General features: G+C 42.4%; 1 protein-coding gene across 1 annotated transcript; it reads left to right on the forward strand.

Annotated features, from left to right (window-relative positions):
• Nucleotides 1-4,283: 4,283 nt before the first annotated feature.
• LOC114313213 (putative disease resistance protein At5g63020) lies at nucleotides 4,284-8,942 on the forward strand. The gene is made up of 3 exons (XM_082908493.1): nucleotides 4,284-5,758; nucleotides 8,140-8,472; nucleotides 8,659-8,942. Exons 1-3 carry the CDS (start codon nucleotides 4,619-4,621, stop codon nucleotides 8,872-8,874), a joined length of 1,689 nt encoding a protein of 562 aa, XP_082764619.1. The 5' UTR covers nucleotides 4,284-4,618; the 3' UTR covers nucleotides 8,875-8,942.
• The last annotated feature ends 17,345 nt before the right edge of the window (nucleotides 8,943-26,287 follow it).

Below are 26,287 nucleotides of genomic sequence, written 5' to 3' on the forward strand. Positions count from 1 at the left end.
TAGTAGGCACTGATGTGAACATTCACATCATATGAATGTTCATATTACTGTCACTGTTGATATTGTTGATTGTTAATGTCCACAGAACCCCCAAACTTCACTCAACAATGTGATGGAATATGATGTAAATATTCACATTGTGACATCAATGTCCGACTTGTTTGTGTTGTTGGGTGTTGTTTGGTGCTGTTGGTTCCACCCTTTGATTTTTAACAAATTATAGCATAATGTGATCACCTATGTAAACATTTACATTTCCCTGTAACTGGTGTTGTTTTCGGAATTGATTTTTCCAACATAGATGATGTGAGCATTCACATTACTATACTGGGTAAACTAACATTAGTACACTTTGATGTGAACATTCGCATCAGTGTACAATGATGTGAATGTTCACATTACTTTCAATGCTGATTATTGAATGTTGTTTTGTGCTTTTGGTTCCACCCTCTGTTTTTCAGCCAATTATATGTTCTTATTTGAACACCCAGGTCTTCCCCATAGATTTGATGGCAAGCGAAAACGAGGGGAATCTCGTGCCAAAGCCAAACCTGATCAACCAGCTGTTCCTGAAGAAGTGAACATGAAAAAAGTTGACTACCGGTCAAATATAACTGGATTGGTCAAACTGTTAAGGATACAAAATTTACAAGTGGCCAATTGAAGTGCTTTAGAAAAACACCATTTTGGCCATTATTTGATTGCTTGATCAGTAATGAAGTCGACCTCAACCACTGCATGAAATATGATGTCATTGTACATATAGTACAGACATTCAAGCCATCTAGTGGGAGGTTTTACATTGGGGATAAGAACATCCAGATTTTTAGAAGCGACGTGTCACTGATTTTTGGGGTGGACTGTGGCACCAAGTCGATGGACCTCTCTTACGGTGCAAAACCAACAACCGGCATCATACATCGAATGTGCAAGGATGTTAGTCGATTAAGTGCTGCCAAAATATGAGAAATTCTGAGCGAAGCATTGAAGAGCACAAAGAAACAAGACAATGAAGACGTCGCAAGATTAGTTTGCATGTATGCATGTGTCAAGCTATTCTTTTCTACATTGGGAGAAACAATTGGATGGGCTTTCTACTCATACATGGACCCATTTGACAAGATGATCGAGTATGATTGGGTTGAGAGCATCCGGGCAACCCTGATGGGTTCATTGGGCCAAAATTGTGGAAAGCCAGGACGAGTCACCGGATGTGTGATGTTGTTAATGATAAATCTCATAAAACTTATTCTATGTTTAATATGAACATTTACAGGGTCTGCCCACTCTGATGTGAATGTTCACATTACTGGGCAATGGTGTGGAAGTTGACATCAGTGATGTAAACATTCACATTACTGTTCAGTAATGTACAAACACACATTAGTAGACGTTGGTGTAAACATTCACATCAGTGTAGATTGATGTGATGTTAGCACCAAAACAAATGTGGAACATTCACATTACTGATATGAATGTTCACATTACTGGGCAATGGTATGGAAGTTGACATCAGTGATGTAAACATTCACATTACTGTTCAGTAATGTACAAACACACATTAGTAGACTCTGGTGTAAACATTCACATCAGTGTAGATTGATGTGATGTTAGCACCAAAACAAATGTGGAACATTCACATTACTGATGTGAATGTTCACATTACTGGGCAATGGTGTGGAAGTTGAGATCAGTGATGTAAACATTCACATTACTGTTCAGTAATGTACAAACACACATTATTAGACACTGCTGTAAACATCAGTCTAGATTGATGTGATGGTAGCACCAAAACAAATTCGGAACATTCACATTACTGATGTGAACATTTACATTACTAGGCAATGGTGTGGAAGTTGACATCAATAATGTGAACATTCACATCAATGTTCAGTAATGTATAAACACACAATATTAGCCACTAATGTAAACATTCACATCAGTGTTAATTGATGTAAACATTCACATTACTGTCTAGTGGTGTAAACATTCATGTAATTGAAAAAACAGAGCATCCGATCCATATCAATAAAAAAAAATAGAGCATTTGATCCATCCTACAAATCAAAACATAAAGTGAACATGTATTCATAACCAAAATGATACTAACCTTAATCATGCAATCCTATAATCGTCTAGAAACTAGAAAACAACTGCTTTGAAGTAGTTATACTCCAGAAAATGTGAGAACTGAACACCTTCAAATTCGTCGTCTTCACTTGAAAATCACCGAACCAGACTACAGCAGCAACAATGAAACCCTAGCACATCAAAGCCTCAAAACAATAGAACGATAGCGTGCAAGATAGAAATGTATCCATTTGAATTACAATGAGAGAAACTGCCAAAACTGAATCACGAAATCACAGGAACGTGTCATGTATTAACATAGTGTATATATATATATATATAGGGGCATAATAGTCCATGTAAAAATATAAAATTAGAAAAATGGACTTTATGGAATAAAAAGAAAAGTATATGGGACTAATCAAGTTAGTTTATTCCTTTGTGGACTTAATGGGTTATAACATCTCTAAGATAGATTTATCAATAAAAATCCTTTTTTTATATATACAAATATGAGTTGATGAAAGGTCTATTAATATCTTATTAACTTAATTTTTTACAGATATATTCTACTCGATATTCTATAAAAATTAAACAACTTATAAAACTAAAGTTCAAAATAGTTCCCATAAATCACACAACAGTGACCCCTAATTCCTATCCCTCTTTACTCTTTCTTCCACCTCATTAAAACTATTATTTTAAAACTATGTATCATTGATATTACAAATTCACCTTTCTCACTCCAATATTTATTAATAAAAAAAGGGTAAATTACACTAACACCCCCTGAGGTTTATGTTTATTATAGTTCTCCCTCACCTTTTGAAAGTTACATCTCTCTTTGAGATTTAAAATTTCTTTACAGATTCCCCCTCAACCCTTTTAATTTTTTTAAATACGAATTTTACCCTCATTAGATAAATTACATTGACACCCTTAAGGTTTAGAAATTACAATACCCTCCCTAAGGTTTAATATGAAGTTTGAACTATTCAAGCTTTGAAATTGTTGTTGTTCATTTCTTAAGAATTCCTTTGAATCTTCATAAATCTCACGACTCCAAAATCGAAGCTTTCTGTGAATTCGGAGAGGAGAGAGAAGCTTCGGGGTAGAGCAGTTTCTGGTGGGCATTGGTGATGGGTTTGTGAAGAAGGTTCATTATTGTTTGGTCTGTTTCTTTTTTATCTTCTTAGACAGTTTGGTTTCCAAGCTTTATCAAAATTAGTCTCTGAACACACCAGAAGGTGACTTTTTCTGGGATTACTAAGCTTCAGTTTTCTTTTGCTATTATTTGAAGTTGGCCCTCAATCTTGGCTTTTTTTTTCTTTTTTTTTGTTGAGCCAAGCTTGTATTGATACATGTCCACAGTCGCGATTTTGATTGATTTATTTATTTATTTTTGTTGAGTAGACAGAGGACCATTTATGTACATGTCCACAGTTGTGATCTAATTCATAAAATGGAAAGCAATTTATCTTCCTTCAATATTCCAAACTAAGAAGTAAAACATTGTATTGTATATATTACCAAGCTAGAGAATTCAGCTGTAAGCTTTTATTCTTCTTTTGTCTGGAAGTCATTTATGCCATCTTTCTCATACAATGGAGAGGTGTAGGAGTTCAAGTTTCAGTTGAGACATGAGCTCTCTCTATGTAACTTGTTTTTTTTACTTTTTGTTAAAAAATTGAATTGTTTCAATTCATGTTTTGCTCTGTGATTTTTTAAGGCAAATTACTGAGGCTGTGTTTGGTTAGGGGATTTTGGAAGAGGTTTTGAAAGAGAAAGGAAAAAGGTTGGTAAAAATGTGAATATAATATATTTACATTTTACCTAATTTCACATACATTTTCCCTTTCCCTTTCCAAATTTCTCCTCAAATCCCTCAACCAAACACAGGCCAAGGGAAGTTCAGTTCTGTATTCGGAAACTTATTTTTATCTCTGAAAACTCAAGCTCTAGAAATGGTTTGCAATGTAGGGAGTGGAAGTTCCTTTAAAGCAAAATGTTCCTAAAAAAAATTTGTCCTACAAAATTTTTTTAGTATATTGCTGGAAATGCCTGAAAGATGTTATCCAATTCTTGTTCACTTCATTGAAATGCTGCAAGTAGCAACATAACTATATTATCAATACACAAGAATAAAATAAAATCAGAGTTTTTGTGGGTTTATTAGGTATTATACAGTTCCAATTGCTGTTATTGACCTTATTCATATTTGTGTTTCAAATTATCCACCTACCTTAAATTTACGAACAACATCAGATCAAAATTCTTGAATAACATAAATGCTGGTCCATTTTTACTATTATTTATTTAGTACAATCATTCTTTTGTCAGTGATTCAAGACTGACTTTGAGGTGAATATGAAGTCAATTTGCAAATATTAGCATAATTTCCTTTCTCTTGCTTTTGTTTTTAATCAAATTCAAATAGCTTTTGAATGGTAGTGTCACAATTGATATTGAAGTTTTCTTCAAGATTTTTTCCCTTTTAACTACAATCCTTTGCAACTTCTATATTTGTAGGAACTAACCACACCACACCATGGAATTCTTAGTGTCAATTTTTGAAATTGTGAAAAATTTGGGGGAAGCAACTGGAAAATGGTTTGGATATATCAACAGCCTTGATGCAAACTTGAAAATTTTCAAAAGAAAGATAGAGGATTTGAGCAGTCAAGAGGATGATATAAAGACTGAACTGAGCAGTGCAGAGCAGCAATCAGGGAAAAGAAGAAAGAAAGTAGTTCAAGATTGGCTCGGAGATGTGCAAATGTCAAGAGGTGATATGCGAACTTTGCAAAGACAAGAGCAAGAAGTAGTAGGATGGAAGAACGTTTTCTCACGTGTACAATTGGGAAAGCTTGTTGTAGAGAAGATTCAAGAGGTGGCAGAACTGCAGGAAAAGGTTAAATTTTCTAATGGTTTGCTGATTGAAGCACTTCCAACTAGTGGACTGTTCATACCAACAATGGGATCGTTTTGTGAAAACACAAGTGCAAGGAACATGGAGAATGTATGGAAATACTTGATGGATGATGAGGTTAGAAGGATTGGCATTTTTGGAATAGGGGGAATTGGTAAAACAACCATCATGCATCACATTAACAATGAACTCTTGAATGAAGCTTGTAACTTTGATGATGTTATTTGGGTCACAGTATCTAAAGCATTCAACATTAGAAATCTACAGAGGCAGATAGCCAAGGCACTGAATCTTGATTTGTCGAGTTATGGGGATGAAACAAAAAAAGCATCAGAATTGTATACAATGCTTTTTGAAAAGAAGAGGTATGTGCTCATCTTAGATGATCTGTGGAAAACATTTCCTCTAGATAAGACAGGTATTCCAAAGCCATCCATATCTAATGAATGCAAACTAGTGTTAACTACACAATCGTTAGAAGTGTGTAGGAAGATGAAGTGCAGAGCTGTCAAAGTAGAGCTTCTCACGGAAGATGAAGCACTGAATCTATTTATGAGCCAGGTTGAAGAACATCAGACAGTTCTTACTCCAAAAGTGAAAGAAATTGCAACAAAAGTTGCCAAAGAATGTGCACGTCTGTCTCTTGCAATCACTACTATAGCTGACAGTATGAGGGGAGTAAATGACATTCGTGGGTGGAGAAATGCATTAAATGAATTGACCAGTTGTAATGACCCTCACCACTGCTTACCGATAAACGTTGATTACTGTGAAACTGAACTGATTATGACTGATAATTGAACTGATTAAAATACTGAACTGACTGACTGAAAACTGGAACTGAATTGACTGAGTATGTACGTTTGAATTGCATTCTATCTGTTGATTGTTTATTTTATCTGTTCATGTTTGAGCGTTTAAACTGCTAATTGAAGGCCTTATCGGCGGCCGAATTAGAAACCGATTGGTGTTTTACGATCGTCATAATTAATGTGATTTTATGGTATATTTATTTGAAAATTGATTAGGTATGATTAGATTAGATTAAAATAAGCTAATTAAAGAGTTAGGCTTAATTACCTTAATGCCACTTAAGTGGCCCACTACTTGAATCATCTTTGAGCCTCATTACACTCATTCATACACATTCCATCAGCTCATTCCTTAGACTCAACCGACCAAGATAGAGAGTGAGAGAGAATTGAGTGGATCTTGAGTTCATTGGTAGAATTGCTTGAAGATTGAAGTGTGGATTGTTAATTTGAACCTCTAGACTTGCATTCAAGGAACCTAGGTATGAATTTCATCCTTTTGACTTGTGTTTAAGTTGATTCATGCATGGTTCATGTCCAATTGTAGAGCTAAGTCATGAATTGGTTCATTAATGGTGAATTGAAGCCCAATCTTTGCATGCATGGTAGTATTGTTGGATTTTGAGTTGTTTTCATGGCAAAATGTTACATGCATGTTCATGTCTTGAGTGTAGTCCATGATTTCATCATGTTTTGAAAAGAATTGGCTCCTTAGAGCATCAAATCGAAGCTTTGAAATGGTTTGAATTCATGCATGTTTGCATGTTCATCTTGTGCTTTAAAAATGGTTTAAATGGAGTTTGAATTAAACACCCTTGGGCTTTGATTTCTTAAAATTGAGCTTTGAAACATGTTATTCTATGTGTTTATAAATGTTTTCCAGAAAATGGGCCCAAGAGGATTGGTTTTGATGCTTTTGAACTTGGTTTTTGGCTTGGAGGTGCAATCTGGGTTTTCCAGATTTTGCACTTCCGCTCGAGCGGGGGAAGTGCCGCTCGAGCGTGGAATCCGAGCATCCAGCATTTTGCACTGTTTTACAGTCCGCTCGAGCGGAGGATTGGGCGCTCGAGCGGAGTCATGTCTCAAGCTCGAGCGGGCGTCGAGCGGGGATTTCACCCATCCAGTACTTTTACAGTATGCTCGAGCGGGAAAGTTTACGCTCGAGCGTGTACCTTTGTTGCATGACCGCTCGAGCGGGGAAACCTGCGCTCGAGCGGGACTCTGTTTTTCTGAAAATTCTGAAAATGCTTTTACATGTGCATCTTTGCATCCTCATCCCATTCTAGGCATTCCTAGGCCTAGTTTAAGACATCTTGTTGAGGATATAGATGTAGAACACACCGAGGCATTAGGGATTAAGTTATGATATTTCCCAACTGTGTAGCTTAGTGTGTGTTCAATCTGTTAACTGTGTAGGGTTGGCGACTGGGGAGACACGCTCTAGCATACTGTAGCCCAAACTCTGTGAGTAACGATTGTGTAAAGATATGTTTACAAATGATTATTTTCTGAACAACCGAACTGTACTGTTTCTGAACTGATTACTGTTAACTGAATGAATGTATGTCCTATATTCTGAATTGTATTGTGGCATCCTTAGCACCTACTGTTACTGTTACTGTTACAGAGATCTCTGTCGGTTCCCTTGTTGGAACCACTACTGTTTACTGACTGATGGCCATCATTACTGTTCGGTTTTCTAGACCTACTGTTTACTGTTATGCTAACGGATGTACCACATATGACTGTTTACTGTACTGAACAACTGAATGCTGATTGAAATGAACTGTTTTCATACTGTAAGGACATTCATTCTTAACCTCTTTACGCATTATGTTATTCACTGGGCTTTAGCTCACTGCTCATATATATATGTAGGTGTACAGGCACCAGACCGCGGCTAGAAGCGTCAGGATTCCTCCAGTTTTGTCAAGCCAGCCTATGTGCCTCACTGCGAGGTTCCGAGCCTAACCGTTAAGGCTTAGGGGTGTTTTAGATTTTCCCCTTCTGTACTGTCTTACCATTCTGTATAGACTGAATGTTTACCATACTGATATGCAGGGATTGAGTCCCTAGTCTGGATGATTGTAAATGTTGTGCATACTGTTCTATACTGTTTATGTATAATGTATGAGAAGTCTTTTTGCATACAGACTGTCATAGCTCATTGGGCACTGTTTATTTACTGTATTGGCTTCCGCCAGGCCCTGTACTCTATTTTACTGTATTACTGTCCTGCAGGCCTTCGGTAATCTTGGATTACTGGCCGGTTACGGTGCTAAACCCATAGGGCCGGGTTTGGGTCGTGACACCAGTTCAACAAAACAGATCAAGGACAATGAAAGTGTGATTTTCGAGCGACTAAAATTTAGTTATAGTCGCCTAAATGAAGAAAAGCTCCAACATTGTTTCTTATATTGTGCATTGTATCCAGAAGACAATATCATCCCTAGGGAAGAGCTGATAGAATATTGGATTGCCGAGGGACTAATGGCTGAGATGAACAGTATAGAAGCAATGTTTGACAAAGGTCACGCTATATTAAATAAACTCATAAATACTTGCTTATTGGAGAGTCATACCAACATACATAAGGAAGAATTCGTGAGGTTGCATGATTTGATAAGAGATATGGCTCTCAAAATAACATCAACTAGTCCTTGATTCATGGCAAAAGCTGGTGAGGGATTAGGAGGAGTAGCATACGAAGATTGGTCTGAGGATCTTGAGAGGGTTTCCTTAATGTACAACAAGATAGAAGAACTTCCTTTTAGACCCCCCATTTGCCCTCGGCTCACCACCTTGTTACTTGGATATAACCCATTATTATGAATTCCAAATTCTTTTTTTGCGCATATGCATCATCTCAATGTATTGGATTTGTCCGGCACCTACATAGAGTCTACGCCAGATTCTATCTCCAAGTTGGTGAATTTGCATACATTGTTACTGAAGGACTGTGTAAGACTGAAGTATGTGTCGTCACTGGAGAAACTAAAGGCATTGAAAGAGTTAAAACTGAAAAGAAGTCAGATAGAAGAAGTACCCCAAGGTATAGAATAATTGGTTAACCTCAGAAATCTCGACCTCTCCTAGAATAACAGTCTACAGACATTTCCTTGCTGGAAGTTATGTAGTGTAATAACCCTCACCACTGTTTACCGAGTAACCACTGATTACTGCTAAACTGAGACTGATTATGATTGGTAATTGAACTGACTGAAATACTGACCAGACTGACTGAAATCTGGAACTGAATTGACTGAGTATATCTGTTTAATTGTATATCTATCTGTTGCCTGTTTGATTATCTATTTGTGTATTTATGTTTAAACTGCAAATTGAAGGCCTTATCGGTGGCCGAACCAGAAATCGATTGATGTTTTATGATCATTAGGATTTATGTGAATTTATGGCATAATTATTTAAAATGTGATTTGGTATGATTAAATTAGATTAAAATAAGCTAAATTACATAGTTTGACTTATTTACCTTAATGCCATTGTGAGGGGCCACTACCTAAACATTTTGAGGCTTGGTTTATTTCATCTTGGAATCATTTTGTTCATCTCATTTGAGACCCTTAGCCGACCAAGAGAGAAGAGAGGGAGAGAGTGAGAGAAATTGAGTTCCATCTTGAGTTTTGGTTGGTAATTGAAGGAATTGAAGAGTAATTTGCAAACTTGAGCTTATAGTCTCATAATTGAAGACTTAGGTAAGGGAATTCAACCTCTCATTGTTGTGTTTAAGCTTGTTCTTGCATGGTTCTTATGTCCTTAGTGATCTAAGCCTAGATTGAGCCTTATAATGTTGAATTGAAGCTCATTCCATGCATGCATGTTTGTATTGTTGATGTTTGAGTTGATTTCATGAAAAATTGTTACATGCATGTCCAAGTTTTAGCTAAGGTTCATGAAATCATCATGTTTTTGAAAATATTGGCTCATTAGAGCAAGTGTTGGAAGCTTTGAATTGGTTAAATTCATGCATGCTTGCATGTTCTTCATGTTCATGAAAATTTGGTTTCAAATTGAGTTGAATTGATCTTCCTTTTGGGCTTTGTTTTTACAATTGAGCTTTGAATCATGTTATTCTATGTATTTACAAATGTTTTCCAGGAAAAGGGTCCAAAGGAATCGAATTTGATGCATTAAAACTTGGTTTTCAACTTGGGACTCAAATCTAGGTTTTCCAGATTTTGGACTCCCGCTCGAGCGGGGGAAGTGGCGCTCGAGCGTGGAATTCGTGCTCCCAGCACTTTACACTGTTTTGATGTCTGCTCGAGCGGAAGAATTGACGCTCGAGCGGGACGTTGTGTCTTACGCTCGAGCGGCTATCGAGCGCCCATCGAGCGTGATTTTCACCTATCCAGTACTTTTGCCCTGTTTTATAGAACGCTCGAGCGGGAAAGTCTACGCTCGAGCGGATACCTTTGTCTGCATGTCCGCTCGAGCGGGGAAACCCGCTCGAGCGGGACCCTTGTTTTCTGAAAATTCTGAAAAGGCTTTTAAAATGCATCTTTGCATCCTCATCCCATCCTAGGCATTCTTAGGCCTAGTTGTAGACACCCCATTTTTGACCGACCTTAAGACTCAGACGTCACCGATTGAGCGCTTGGTGATGTTGCATATCGTGCTCGTTCAGAAGTTTCAGAGTCTTGGCCGTGAGCCCTGCCTCCGGACTTCCGAACCCTCTTTTGTGCCTTACCTCGGTTTGCGAACCAGGCTCGGTTTTCTCTGTTTCTTTTCCTGAGGGGAGGGAGAGGTCCTGTAGACCATCTCCTAGTGGCCGTGGGCTACATTTTGTGGCCATAGGCCATTTTGCCCATTTCGGAGCCCGGCTTCCGGTTTTTCGGAACCGTTGGCCGTGTACCTCGGTTCGGGACCGCTTAACCATCTCCGTTTGCTCTAAATTTTGGCATACATCTTATTTGCTCCCTTTTGAGGGACACTGGGGTCAGAGAAACCCACTTCGTGGCCGAACGCCACTTTTGGTGCTTGGCAGCCCATTTTCGGGGCCCCGAACTGCGTGTTTTGGCCCCCGAGCATTCGTTTTGCATCAATTTTCGTTCATTTTTGGCAGGTACCCCTGTTTTATCACCAGGAAGGTCATTGGAGGGTGGGAGGCCAGCAATTATCTTGGCAACCAGTTATATTCCATTTTCGCCCTTCGACACCCGTTTTTCTCGCTTCCGAGCCAATGTTGAACACCTTGGGGCCACTTTCTTCAAACCCAAACCACATATTTGTGTTGTACACACATGGGAGGACCCTAAAAGTTCATGGCCGGCCACTATTTCCATTTGACCCTTTTGAACCCTTCCTAGGAATGGCTTGTTCTCTCTCCTGTTTTAGAGTTTCCAAATTCGAACCACAAGGTTGTGATGAGGGGACCTGGGAGGCCACCTTTTTGTGGTGGCCGGCCACTATTTGAACTTGACCCTTTTGACCCCTAGCCGGCCGGCTAGGGGGGGTGGCCAGCCGGCCACCTGAAGCCCCAAAAGGTGGCCGGCCATGTTCCTTGCAACTTGCACTTTACAGCTGTATAGCTTTTTCCCCCAGAAAAGATCTGTATCCGGGGGATATTTTGTGGGGGAAAGCCTTGGTCCTTTTCCCCCACCCTTTCCTTCCATGCTCCCCCTCCTTTTGGTCCTTATAGCCAGCAGGCAATATTGGTTTTAGAGGTTAGAAAAATTGGCCTTCAAGCCTTGATACACAAATTCCCCCCTATCTCTCTCTTTCAAGCAAAAACTTCCAAGTCCTACATCACCATTTCTTCTACACCACCAACCCCCACCCTTCCATCCTCCATTCCAGAAGGTTGAAGGTGTTCTCCAAGGCCTAAGGAGCCACAAACTCAAGCCAAGAGGCAACCAAAGTCAAGCCTCCAAGGGTAAGTCCACTTTCCCTCTTTTCTAGCTCTTTTTTGCACCAATTTCTTGGCCAACATGCTTACTGATTTGAGCTCCTACCAAAACTGAAAAGGTCATTTTTTTGATCTCATTTTCTTGTTTCATTAAGGGCTCAACCCTGTTTGAGGCCCCCATATTGCACTTGCTTCAATATCCCCTTGTATGTCAATTTTCTTGCATGATTTATTAGCCTAGTGTGATTCCATTTTTGGGCGTTTTACAGAACTAAAAATAGGCTTATTTTGAGCCCCTCTTCAACATTGAAGAAGGGCTCATCAGTTTTTGGGACTTTCATGTGCCACTTCATGTTATATCCCCCCTTTGGTCCCCATTTTTGCATGCTTTGGCAGCCCATCATGCTTCGGTTTTTGGCCATTTTACAGTACTGAAAATAGTCTTATTTTGACCTTCTTAACATGTTTCATTAAGGGTCTTTGGCCGTTTTTGGAATATTTTGCATACTTTGTGTTATAGCCACTTTTTGAGCCTCATTTTGAATTGCATTTCTAGCATGTTTGTATACTGTTTTGGGGTTTTTACAGTTCTGTAAATATGCTTATTTTTGGTCTCTCTTCAATTTTGTAGAAGGGAATTTTTCAGTTTGGGCTGTGCATATACCACTTGCCTCTTTGGCCACCTTTTGGCCCTTTTTCTTGCATAAGAGCTTAGCCATATCTATGTTTGTTTTTAGAGTTTTTACAGTTCTGTAAAGTGGCTTATTTTGGGCCCCTCTTCAATGTTGTTGAAGGGCCCTAACCTGTTTGGGGGCAGCAGCTGTGAGTTGCTTCATAACCTCATGTTTAGGGCCATTTTTGCATGCCATTGTTGCCCTATCTATGCTTGCTGTTTGGCCATGATTTGTACTGGTAAAATGCTTATTTTGGGGCTGTCTTGCTTCTGTATTTTCATTCCATGTACCAATTATGCATGCTTTGTATAGCTGTAAGTCATTTCATGTACCTAATTTTGAATTTCGGGAGAGATTCCATGCATCGGGTGTGTTTTCGCCTCATTTCGGGGCTGTTTTCCCCCACATTTCAGTGCTTAAATTCCATTAGCATGTTTATATGCCATTTTAGCCATATTGCATTGCGTATGCCATTGCCTCGGTTTGCGTGCCCGTGTGCACGCATTTCGAGGCACTTCATTTTCATCCATCGGCCTCTTATGTGAGTGTGGCTGAGGCTCTCTCATGTTAGCATAAGTCCATGTTGCATTCTATATGCCATTTTAGCCATATTGCATTGCGTATGCCATTGCCTCGGTTTGCGTGCCCGTGTGCACGCATTTCGAGGCACTTCATTTTCATCCATCGGCCTCTTATGTGAGTGTGGCTGAGGCTCTCTCATATTAGTATAAGTCCATGTTGCATTCTATATGCCATTTTAGCCATATTGCATTGCGTATGCCATTGCCTCGGTTTGCGTGCCCGTGTGCACGCATTTCGAGGCACTTCATTTTCATCCATCGGCCTCTTATGTGAGTGTAGCTGAGGCTCTCTCATGTTAGTATAAGTCCATGTTGCATTCTATATGCCATTTCCATGCCATTGCATTGCATATGTCATTTTCTCGGTTTGCGTGCCCGTGTGCACGCATTTCGAGGCATCTCATTTTCATAGCATTGAGCATGCTAGGCTGTATCTTAGTTGCATTCATGCATGTCATGCATATTGCATCGTGTTCGGAACAGGAGTTAGCCCGGGCGCGGGAAACGAGGTGCGTTTCGTACTCCGAGTGACGGAACGTGTCTCAATTCCCAGTCACCGACACTCCGGATTACCCATGATGGAGTTAGGTTCTTGTTGTGTTTACACGTGCATTCATTCTATATTGAGTTGCACATTTCGACTCCTCTGCCATCATGCATCGATATGCGTGATTGGTGGCACGAGGATCGAGGCATGCATATATCTGTGAAAATACATTGCCATGCCCCTTTCCTGCTCTCTGTTGCAGCAAATGAAGAATCAGCAAACTTCCAGAGTTTGGCGCGCTTTCCAAGAAAAATCACAAAACAGAGGCTAATCGGGGCATCTCAGTGGATTTCCGCGCAAGGCAGTCCCTGGCTTGCACGCCAGTTTTACAGTTTTCTTAGTTAATTTGTTAATTAATTAGGAACTTGTATATTATTTGGACTGTAATATTCTTTTATTCGGGACTGTATTATTTATTCGGACCCTCTGCGCGAGGGCACAACTGTAATAAGTGTGCGTGTGTGTGTTGTATGTCTTCCAACCCCACGTCTTTCTCCCTTTTATTTATCCGCTTTTGATGGTTAGATTAAGGCATATTTTAATTAGCATACAGTATGATAGCATGTTTGCATTCATTCATCTGTTTTGCATGCACCGGGCTCGGCGCATCATACTAACTGCATTGTATTTTCAATTCCAAAATTGAATACATGTTAGCTGTAGCATTTCATATGCCATGTTTAGAATAGCCGAGCCTGCTATAGTTGCATTTTTGCATGTATTGCATTAGGCATTTCTGTATACTTAGGATTCATGCATGGATTTCTAATGAAGTTTCTATTTTGACTTGGAGTACTCGGTAAGCTTTATGCTTTAGCATCCTTGCATGCGTGTGAGTGAATGCCATGATAGCATGCTTGCCATGAGGCTATTTGCTTATGTGATATAACTGCCTGAATGCCTGTGGGTGAAGGTTGGGTTATTTGGATTGGGATAAATCATCAACTGTATGTTTTAAGCCTACTTGCGAGTAGCAAACCATCTTTCAAAAACACAAACATGAAATGTTTTGTCCCAGTTCAAGTGACCCGGTCTATACTTATATGCTGTGTGCATCACATAGCAACCTAGGCTAATAACCGGAATAAGGACACACAAAGTTTTCAAAAATAGATATCATGGTTAGTAGAGGCCGATCTTTGATCGGGCGAGCGGGGGTGCTCACGAAGTGACCTTCCCCAATCGTACCCAAGTTCCCGAGCCGAGGCAACTTTGGTGATGACGGACACGTGGCCTTTGGCACCGAGTCAGGGTTTTCTAAATTTCCCATTAAAAAACATTTAGGTGGCGACTCTGTATCTGGCAAAGCAGTCCATGTTTGGCACTTCTTTCAAAAACTGTTTTCTCAAAACAATTTGCCGGATTTGGACTCTTTGGTTCAGACTTAGAACCGTGACAATTTGGAGAGTCCTGAGCTGTAGTGACCCCAAAATGAACGGAACGGGAGCTTGTTCCTCCCGGGGCGTTCGGGGACGTCTACAGTTTCTGGCGACTCTGCTGGGGAATTTAGAGAACTTGACTCGAACTCATGATATCTGTTTTTGACTACACTTGTGTGTTTCTTTGCATTGCATTTGCATTGGTGCGCCTAGGACACCGTGTTTGCCATCTGCTATATCTGAACGGTTTGCCGGAGGCTTGTCTTGTCAAGGCATGACCATAAGGCTGACCGGTTGTGGGCTCTGCCAGTATGGGAACACAAACCCCGGTTTCACCGGGGCACCCTCTTTGACCATTCGACCTAGTGCATATTCGGATCCATAGTGACCATTCCAAATTAGGACAGGTTGCTTACCCGTTTATAGGTTGTTTGAAACCGCTGTGTGCGTAGTGAAACCCTAGCTCCTGACAAAATAGGACAGGGAAACCCTACCCCAACATAGGGGTGTTTTGGCTCTCACTTATCTGTTATGTGCTTTAGAGTGCGTCTCTACAGGAAGGCATGCATCAGTTTGCAAGTTTGGGCATTAGGCTTACGGGCGCCAGTTCAGTATTTTGGGTATTAGGCTTACGGGCACCAGTTCAGTATTTTCGAAAATCAGTTATATCTGCGGGTATCAGGTTCAGTTTTGGGGACAGTAATTTTGGGAACAGTGATCAGTGGTCGAATGCAGTTATTCAGTTGTATTCATGTCTGTATTGGTAGGATTGGGCTGAGATGCTGCATATTTTCTCTTTCAGTTCAAAGACTCGGTTCATTGCAACCAGTGTTCCCCTTTGTTGAGGCAAGACAGGAAAAGGCTCACCGGTTCTTCAGATTCATTAGTCACCAACCCGGTCCATCTGATCCGTCAGTCACCAGTCACATCACCTCTGTTCAGTTCAGCAAAACTCGTGATGGCGCAAAATTCGGAAGAAATTGTGGTTATGGCAGCCGCATTGGACCAAGGAATCACATTGCAAGGTTATATCGATGGTGAAATGCCACACCCACCTAGGTCACCTGCCGCACATCCGATTTGGGAACCCCAGTTATTTCCAACCCGTGAGCCCACCACATTCGAGTTGATGGGAATGATTGGTGACCTTCAAAGATCCGTGGCAGATCTAGCCTGCAGAATGTCGGTTCCGCCGTCAAACGCATCGTATGCTGGAAATTTAATACCACAGGAGCCCCCGCTATTGGGACGAATTGTAATCGAACTTAGCCAACCTGAAGCCATCCCAAGTTCCGGTAATAGCATGTCAACAACAATGGGGCTCCGCTCTGATGTGGCAACTCAAACCTTCTACCAAGCCGAGGCGAGTGGTAAGAACAAGATGAAGGTGGACACCGATCCCTACGAACAACTCCTGTGGGCTGTTGAGGCTTTGAAAGCCGGAGGATTGAATAAACAGCAGGTGTTCGTTGTTGCTGTAAAAACTGTAGATGACATCTTCCCCACTCAGGTCGAGAGCAGTTTAAGCCAGAGGGAAAGTCAAGATGGGGACCGTCGTGCCAGAACAGTTCCTTCCAATCCTAACCCTGTACCTAGAAAAGATCAGAGAGCCAAGGTAGCACCTGCCGACCCTTTTTCGAGTGCGTCCAGCAAAAGTCAGCAAGCCTCGAACCATCCGCCCCGAGGTCACAGAGTCTTCCATGCCCTCTATATGCCTTTGTCTAAGGCCCTTCAAATCCTCGTCAAAAAAAGGGCATCTCAAACCCCTCGAGCCTCGGCCTCTCCCGAGTCCTCTTCCAGCTAAGCATGATGGTACCCAGTACTGTGCATACCATCAGCAAACCGGTCACAGCACCGACAATTGCTTCCGTCTTCGCCACGAAGTGCAAGATTTGATTGACAATGAAGTCATCCTCCCTCCAAGCTCGACAAAGTCTGTCACCACCAGGTTGGTGGATTTCGAGGATAATGCAAGTATGTGATCAGGGGTTGGACCACCTGCGGGCGGCGCGCGGTTCACCTCGGATGTGGCGTATAGCACGCACTATTTTGAGCATTTGCGAATGCTAGTTTTGTAGTTTCTGACTTGGGTGTTGAGTCAGTTCTGTAGTTTTGTTTTAAGTCTGTCTCATTGTCTCGAGTCAGTCTTCTTGATTAAGGGTTTGTCTTGTTGCATCGAGTCAGTCCTGTTGTACAAAGGTCGGGTGATTCTGGGGGTGTTACCTCGGGCATCACCATTTTGTTTGTCTTTTCGTTTTGTTTTGAGTCTGTTTCTGCCAGGGAGCCAGTAACACCAAAAGATTTGAATGAAACAGCAGTAATTTTTGCACTTCTGTGTTCGCTTCTGCCATGTGCTAGTTGTGACGGAATCTGAATGAAATGACAGTGCATTCCACCTGCTCTCTTGTGCCTTGAAATTATTGCATTGACCTAAGTTTTTCAAAACTTTTTGAACGCTGCGGTGAAAACAAAGAGGAAGGAATTCCTCGGGATTTGCAAAACTTTGATCATTTGAGAGAAAGAGAGGCGTGCTAAGCCCTTAATGAATGAAATCATGCTTGTTAGCGTGAGTACTGAGAAGGACCCTGGCTTGATCCAGACTGGTTTCACACTATCTTCAGCGCGAGCGATTTGTCGTTTTCTTAAAAATTTTCAAAAACAAAATGTTTTGCGCGGTCTTACGAAGACTTGTGTGGAATCGCTCTTGAGATTGTGCAGCCTAGGATCACTCTCGGCCTCGAGACTCAACCCCTTCGCTTCCAAACCTTGAACTTGAATTCAGAAGATTCAACGGTCAACTATGATGTGAGGCCTGTGTGGCCGGATTTGAAGCAGCCCTCGAACAAGAGGCCAGGAAAGACAGGTCAAGAAGATCAGATCTCATCAGAAGAAGCTTACAAAGCAAAACAGCAGCCATTCTCCTGGATTCAGATGACTTCAGGATCTCAAAACCATTTGACATGGACAAAGCTACACTTTTACCCTTGAGAGGCTCGCTGGGCCGAAAACCCGGAAAGGCGACCCAGGCAAAAGTTAGAGCAAGAGAAAAATACAAAAAAAAGAATAAACAAAAAAATGCAAAAGAAAAGAAAAAAAGAGAACAAAAAAGAAAGATGCAAAGAAAAGAACAAAAAAAAGAAAATCAAAAAAGAAAAGAAATGAAAAGAATTGAAAAGAAAAGAAGAACAAAGCTCACAAGGTCGAAAACCCGCAACGGGCGCCTTGGCAAAAGTTAGAACCTAAAAAGGAGAGGTTAATACCCGAGTGTACCTTAACCCCGAACTACGTGAGGCTTGATTCCTATCTTTGGGATACGTAGGCAACTTCATTCTGAAGTCCAGCCGTAAAACAATTCGATTGTGTCCATGCAATGGTTCTGATCATCTTCGCTTTCTCTATATCCGAGAGTTTGGTTGTGTTCGTCGCTCTGAGGACTGCCTACAATGCACTGCGATGCCATCCAAACAAGGGGCAACTTTCCGTTGCCATTCGATGCGCTGCGGGGCCATTCAGACAAGGGGCAACTTCCCGTCGCCATTCAATGCGCCGTGGCGCTGTTCAAACAAGGGGCAACTTTCCGTTGCCATGCAGTTCCTCTCAAGCAAGGGGCAATTTTCCTTCGAATCCGAGGTTGTGCATCTCGAGAGTAGGTTTCGTACTCGTTGAACAGTGGTCATTTGCAAAAATAGTTTTTGAGAATTTTTACTAAGGTTGACTAATCTTCTCGAAAAGTATTCCATTTTTTTAAAGGTGGACCATTTCTTGGACCCAAAAGAGGAAAATTTTCAGTGCTCACAACCTAACTTGCATGATTTTAAATCAGAAAATCGAACAAGCGTGTTAATCCAACTCTCATTTTGGTCAAAATTTTTTAGGAGAAAACTAAAACAAAAATGGTCAAAATAATGAACTAAGGGCACAGTTGAGTTAGGTGTTCTGTCTTTTCCCCTTTGTCAAAATACTTGCCAGGAAGGGCACTCTACTTGTCAAGAACGGACACTCTACCCGCCAGAAAAGGGGATAACTGAAGTTAACAACAAAGGGTTGAAAGCTCTCTCATCCTCCAAGCAGCGAGGTATCAAGCCGAGTGCGAAGCACGAATTGGAATGGATCGAGATGCCCCATTCCCTCATCCGGCGCATCGATAGATGTCACCGAAAGAAATAGCCGCGAGCTGATTATGTTGGGTGTGAGCCCGCAACTTCCTGTTCATCCATCAACCACCCAGGGGAGGGATTAAAAATAAATGAGAGATTAAAGAATAGAGAGATGTACGCTGAGAGAAAAAGTGAGGAAAAGGGCTTTTCCAGCAAAAACAGAGCTTGAGGGCCGAGTGATGTGAGAATCACAACTGAGAAAGGGTGGGAAACAATACCCGAAGAAACTGGCTCCTCACGTACTGAGAGGTCTCTCGTCTTTGTAACACGTCTGTGTCGTGTCTCTTGTTTTTGTTTGTCTTGATTCTGGCTTTGAGTCGTTCCGAGTGTGTCTCGATGCGTTTAGGTTGTTTACCTTTTCTTTTCCATTGTTCAATCTTTTTCGCTGTGTTCAGTCGTAGGCTCAATGCCCAGTTAAGAACACATTTCTTAATTTCAAAAACTGTCTTGTGCTCAGAGTGCCGTGTCGTTCTCCACATTTGTGCAAAACAAGATTTTGTTCTTTCAAAAAAGGGCCGCGGGGTTCAACCCGACCCGTGTAGGAACAGTAAAGCCAGAACCCATCTGAAGCTATATAGGTTCCAAACTTCAAAGCAAAAGGAAAAAAGGAAGATGTCGGGCATCTGAGTTTGTTTCAACTTTCGCAAGTTCCGTCATCGCACCCTGTAGGTTCAGAGTGGGCTGCGTGTTCAACTTCAAATTCGAGCTGCGTGTTCGGAAAATTCAAAAGTTTGGGCTGTGTGTTCAACTTTCAATCAGAGTGGGCTGCGTGTTCACCTTCAATTCGAGCTGCGTGTTCGGAAAATCAAAAGTTTGGGCTGCGTGTTCAACTTTCAATCAGAGTGGGCTGCGTGTTCACCTTCAATTCGAGCTGCGTGTTCGGAAAATCAAAAGTTTGGGCTGCGTGTTCAACTTTCAATCAGAGTGGGCTGCGTGTTCACCTTCAATCTGGGCTGCGTGTTCAGAAAATTCAAAAGCTTGGGCTGCGTGTTCAACTTTCAATCAGAGTGGGCTCCGTGTTCACCTTCAATCTGGGCTGCGTGTTCAGAAAATTCAAAAGCTTGGGCTGCGTGTTCAACTTTCAATCAGAGTGGGCTGCGTGTTCACCTTCAATTCGAGCTGCGTGTTCGGAAAATTCAAAAGTTTGGGCTGCGTGTTCAACTTTCAATCAGAGTGGGCTACGTGTTCACCTTCAATTCTAGCTGCGTGTTCGGAAAATCAAAAGTTTGGGCTGCGTGTTCAACTTTCAATCAGAGTGGGCTGCGTGTTCACCTTCAATCTGGGCTGCGTGTTCAGAAAATTCAAAAGCTTGGGCTGCGTGTTCAACTTTCAATCAGAGTGGGCTGCGTGTTCACCTTCAATTCGAGCTGCGTGTTCGGAAAATTCAAAAGTTTGGGCTGCGTGTTCAACTTTCAATCAGAGTGGGCTGCGTGTTCACCTTCAATTCGAGCTGCGTGTTCGGAAAATTCAAAAGTTTGGGCTGCGTGTTCAACTTTCAATCAGAGTGGGCTGCGTGTTCACCTTCAATTCGAGCTGCGTGTTCGGAAAATCAAAAGTTTGGGCTGCGTGTTCAACTTTCAATCAGAGTGGGCTGCGTGTTCACCTTCAATCTGGGCTGCGTGTTCAGAAAATTCAAAAGCTTGGGCTGCGTGTTCAACTTTCAATCAGAGTGGGCTGCGTGTTCACCTTCAATTCGAGCTGCGTGTTCGGAAAATTCAAAAGTTTGGGCTGCGTGTTCAACTTTCAATCAGAGTGGGCTGCATGTTCACCTTCAATCTGGGCTGCGTGTTCAGAAAATTCAAAAGCTTGGGCTGCGTGTTCAACTTTCAATCAGAGTGGGCTGCGTGTTCACCTTCAATTCGAGCTGCGTGTTCGGAAAATTCAAAAGTTTGGGCTGCGTGTTCAACTTTCAATCAGAGTGGGCTGCGTGTTCACCTTCAATTCGAGCTGCGTGTTCGGAAAATCAAAAGTTTGGGCTGCGTGTTCAACTTTCAATCAGAGTGGGCTGCGTGTTCACCTTCAATCTGGGCTGCGTGTTCAGAAAATTCAAAAGCTTGGGCTGCGCGTTCAACTTTCAATCAGAGTGGGCTGCGTGTTCACCTTAAATCTGGGCTGCGCGTTCAGAAAATTCAAAAGCTTGGGCTGCGTGTTCAACTTTCAATCAGAGTGGGTTGCGTGTTCACCTTCAATCTGGGCTGCGTGTTCGGAAAATTCAAAAGTTTGGGCTGCGTGTTCAACTTTCAATCAGAGTGGGCTGCGTGTTCACCTTCAATCTGGGCTGCGTGTTCAGGAAATTCAAAAGCTTGGGCTGCGTATTCAACTTTCAATCAGAGTGGGCCACGTGTTCACCTTCAATTCGAGCTGCGTGTTCGGAAAATCAAAAGTTTGGGCTGCGTGTTCAACTTTCAATCAGAGTGGGCTGCGTGTTCACCTTCAATTCGAGCTGCGTGTTCGGAAAATCAAAAGTTTGGGCTGCGTGTTCAACTTTCAATCAGAGTGGGCTGCGTGTTCACCTTCAATTCGAGCTGCGTGTTCGAAAAATCAAAAGTTTGGGCTGCGTGCTCAACTTTCAATCTGAGTGGGTTGCGTGTTCACCTTCAATCTGGGCTGTGTGTTCAGAAAATTCAAAAGTTTGGGCTGCGTGCTCAACTTTCAATCAGGGTGTGCTGTGTGTTCACCACCAATCTGGGCTGTGTGTTCAGAAAATTCAAAAGTTTGGGCTGCGTGTTCAAATTTCAATCAGTGTGGGCTGCGTGTTCACCTTTAATTCGAGCTGCGTGTTCGAAAAATCAGAGTTTGGGCTGCGTGTTCTACTCTCAATCAGCGTGGGCTGTGTGTTCACCATCAATTTGGATTGTTTGTTCAGAAAATCAATGTTTGGGCGTCGTGTTCAACTCTCGATCAGTGTGGGCTGCGTGATCACGACAAAGAGTATGAGCTGCGTGTTCAGAAATTTAAGTACTTGAGCTGTGCGTTCAAAAATGCAAACCGAAATGAGCTGTGTGCCCCAGAAATGAGCTGTGTGCCCAAAAATGAGCTGTGCACCCGAAAGAGCTGTGTGCCCAGATTAAACAAAGTGTTGTGTTGTGAGCCGTGTGCCAATTGAATAGAATGCTATGTCGTAAGCTGTGTGCTAAGTCTTGCATTGTGCATGCATCTCCTCGCGCTATCTTGCGCACCTTACTCTGCATCGCACTGTCTTGTGCACTCCTCGGTCTAGGAGACCTTAAATCCTCTAAAGGTGCAATTCCTTTGGTGTTTGTCGTGCCCGAACGACTTCCGGTGGTCTGGTATAGCCACCTGCCTGTGTTCGCGGTGAGTTCCTAGGAGACCAACTGAGACGGTGGAAACTAGAGTTCGAATGGCTCATGCCTAGAACGCAAAGGTTCGGGATTTCCGAGACTAAAGTCTGGTTTAAATACCCAGAGGCGTGTCCTCGGCTTGAAATCTGTATGGAAGCCCCATAGGTTGAGATAGCGTGTATGCACCTCAATTCTGGATACTGAACCAACCTAGTCTGTCACCCCGTTGGAGAATAGGGAAAGCTGCGACCATAGTCAGGGAGAAAAGTAGTACCTGTGGTTCAACCAAGAAGAAGCGAGAGATCCCCAGCACCATCAGGCACGATGTTGTATGTACGGTTCATTTGAAGCTGGTGCGACCAGACGAATCGCACAGGTATCGTATCCTCTCCGTGTGAGACGCGACGAGAATTGAACAATTCTCCGCATTCTTAACTGCATGAAATGTAGTTGTTGCTTTGCATTCTTGCTTAAAATTGTTGCATCTACGTGCTTCATAACGGCTTGTTGCATTTGCATGATCCTAAGTTATGTTCGGCTTTTTGCATTATCATTTGCATTTTGCCCCCTTTGTCTGCGGGCATGCCTGCGGGCACATCTCTGTTTATTTTGTATGTTTGTCTAAGTCTTCGGCCTTGTTAAAAATGGGTCGTCTCTGGGCTTTGACATTCACTCCCGTCATTCTTATGACTTCCGAGTTCTGTCAAAGAGGGACAACTGTAGACACCCCATTTTTGACCGACCTTAAGACTCAGACGTCACCGATTGAGCGCTTGGTGATGTTGCATATCGTGCTCGTTCAGAAGTTTCAGAGTCTTGGCCGTGAGCCCTGCCTCCGGACTTCCGAACCCTCTTTTGTGCCTTACCTCAGTTTGCGAACCAGGCTCGGTTTTCTCTGTTTCTTTTCCTGAGGGGAGGGAGAGGTCCTGTAGACCATCTCTTAGTGGCCGTGGGCTACATTTTGTGGCCATAGGCCATTTTGCCCATTTCGGAGCCCGGCTTCCGGTTTTTCGGAACCGTTGGTCGTGTGCCTCGGTTCGGGACCGCTTAACCATCTCCGTTTGCTCTAAATTTTGGCATACATCTTATTTGCTCCCTTTTGAGGGACACTGGGGTCAGAGAAACCCACTTCGTGGCCGAACGCCACTTTTGGTGCTTGGCAGCCCATTTTCGGGGCCCCGAACTGCGTGTTTTGGCCCCCGAGCATTCGTTTTGCATCGATTTTCGTTCATTTTTGGCAGGTACCCCTGTTTTATCACCAGGAAGGTCACTGGAGGGTGGGAGGCCAGCAATTATCTTGGCAACCAGTTATATTCCATTTTCGCACTCCGACACCCGTTTTTCTCGCTTCCGAGCCAATGTTGAACACCTTGGGGCCACTTTCTTCAAACCCAAACCACATATTTGTGTTGTACACACATGGGAGGACCCTAAAAGTTCATGGCCGGCCACTATTTCCATTTGACCCTTTTGAACCCTTCCTAGGAATGGCTTGTTCTCTCTCCTGTTTTAGAGTTTCCAAATTCGAACCACAAGGTTGTGATGAGGGGACCTGGGAGGCCACCTTTTTGTGGTGGCCGGCCACTATTTGAACTTGACCCTTTTGACCCCTAGCCGGCCGGCTAGGGGGGGTGGCCGGCCGGCCACCTGAAGCCCCAAAAGGTGGCCGGCCATGTTCCTTGCAACTTGCACTTTACAGCTGTATAGCTTTTTCCCCCAGAAAAGATCTGTATCCGGGGGATATTTTGTGGGGGAAAGCCTTGGTCCTTTTGCCCCACCCTTTCCTTCCATGCTCCCCCTCCTTTTGGTCCTTATAACCAGCAGGCAATATTGGTTTTAGAGGTTAGAAAAATTGGCCTTCAAGCCTTGATACACAAATTCCCCCCTATCTCTCTCTTTCAAGCAAAAACTTCCAAGTCCTACATCACCATTTCTTCTACACCACCAACCCCCACCCTTCCATCCTCCATTCCAGAAGGTTGAAGGTGTTCTCCAAGGCCTAAGGAGCCACAAACTCAAGCCAAGAGGCAACCAAAGTCAAGCCTCCAAGGGTAAGTCCACTTTCCCTCTTTTCTAGCTCTTTTTTGCACCAATTTCTTGGCCAACATGCTTACTGATTTGAGCTCCTACCAAAACTGAAAAGGTCATTTTTTTGATCTCATTTTCTTGTTTCATTAAGGGCTCAACCCTGTTTGAGCCCCCATATTGCACTTGCTTCAATATCCCCTTGTATGTCAATTTTCTTGCATGATTTATTAGCCTAGTGTGATTCCATTTTTGGGCGTTTTACAGAACTAAAAATAGGCTTATTTTGAGCCCCTCTTCAACATTGAAGAAGGGCTCATCAGTGTTTGGGACTTTCATGTGCCACTTCATGTTATATCCCCCCTTTGGTCCCCATTTTTGCATGCTTTGGCAGCCCATCATGCTTCGGTTTTTGGCCATTTTACAGTACTGAAAATAGTCTTATTTTGACCTTCTTAACATATTTCATTAAGGGTCTTTGGCCGTTTTTGGAATATTTTGCATACTTTGTGTTATAGCCACTTTTTGAGCCTCATTTTGAATTGCATTTCTAGCATGTTTGTATACTGTTTTGGGGTTTTTACAGTTCTGTAAATATGCTTATTTTTGGTCTCTCTTCAATTTTGTAGAAGGGAATTTTTCAGTTTGGGCTGTGCATATACCACTTGCCTCTTTGGCCACCTTTTGGCCCTTTTTCTTGCATAAGAGCTTAGCCATATCTATGTTTGTTTTTAGAGTTTTTACAGTTTTGTAAAGTGGCTTATTTTGGGCCCCTCTTCAATGTTGTTGAAGGGCCCTAACCTGTTTGGGGGCAGCAGCTGTGAGTTGCTTCATAACCTCATGTTTAGGGCCATTTTTGCATGCCATTGTTGCCCTATCTATGCTTGCTGTTTGGCCATGATTTGTACTGGTAAAATGCTTATTTTGGGGCTGTCTTGCTTCTGTATTTTCATTCCATGTACCAATTATGCATGCTTTGTATAGCTGTAAGTCATTTCATGTACCTAATTTTGAATTTCGGGAGAGATTCCATGCATCGGGTGTGTTTTCGCCTCATTTCGGGGCTGTTTTCCCCCACATTTCAGTGCTTAAATTCCATTAGCATGTTTATATGCCATTTTAGCCATATTGCATTGCGTATGCCATTGCCTCGGTTTGCGTGCCCGTGTGCACGCATTTCGAGGCACTTCATTTTCATCCATCGGCCTCTTATGTGAGTGTGGCTGAGGCTCTCTCATGTTAGCATAAGTCCATGTTGCATTCCATATGCCATTTTAGCCATATTGCATTGCGTATGCCATTGCCTCGGTTTGCGTGCCCGTGTGCACGCATTTCGAGGCACTTCATTTTCATCCATCGGCCTCTTATGTGAGTGTGGCTGAGGCTCTCTCATATTAGTATAAGTCCATGTTGCATTCTATATGCCATTTTAGCCATATTGCATTGCGTATGCCATTGCCTCGGTTTGCGTGCCCGTGTGCACGCATTTCGAGGCACTTCATTTTCATCCATCGGCCTCTTATGTGAGTGTAGCTGAGGCTCTCTCATGTTAGTATAAGTCCATGTTGCATTCTATATGCCATTTCCATGCCATTGCATTGCATATGTCATTTTCTCGGTTTGCGTGCCCGTGTGCACGCATTTCGAGGCATCTCATTTTCATAGCATTGAGCATGCTAGGCTGTATCTTAGTTGCATTCATGCATGTCATGCATATTGCATCGTGTTCGGAACAGGAGTTAGCCCGGGCGCGGGAAACGAGGTGCGTTTCGTACTCCGAGTGACGGAACGTGTCTCAATTCCCAGTCACCGACACTCCGGATTACCCATGATGGAGTTAGGTTCTTGTTGTGTTTACACGTGCATTCATTCTATATTGAGTTGCACATTTCGACTCCTCTGCCATCATGCATCGATATGCGTGATTGGTGGCACGAGGATCGAG

Source organism: Camellia sinensis, chromosome 2 (assembly GCF_055761805.1).
Source record: "Camellia sinensis isolate YWXY chromosome 2, ASM5576180v1, whole genome shotgun sequence".
In the NCBI taxonomy this organism is placed as follows: domain Eukaryota; kingdom Viridiplantae; phylum Streptophyta; class Magnoliopsida; order Ericales; family Theaceae; genus Camellia; species Camellia sinensis.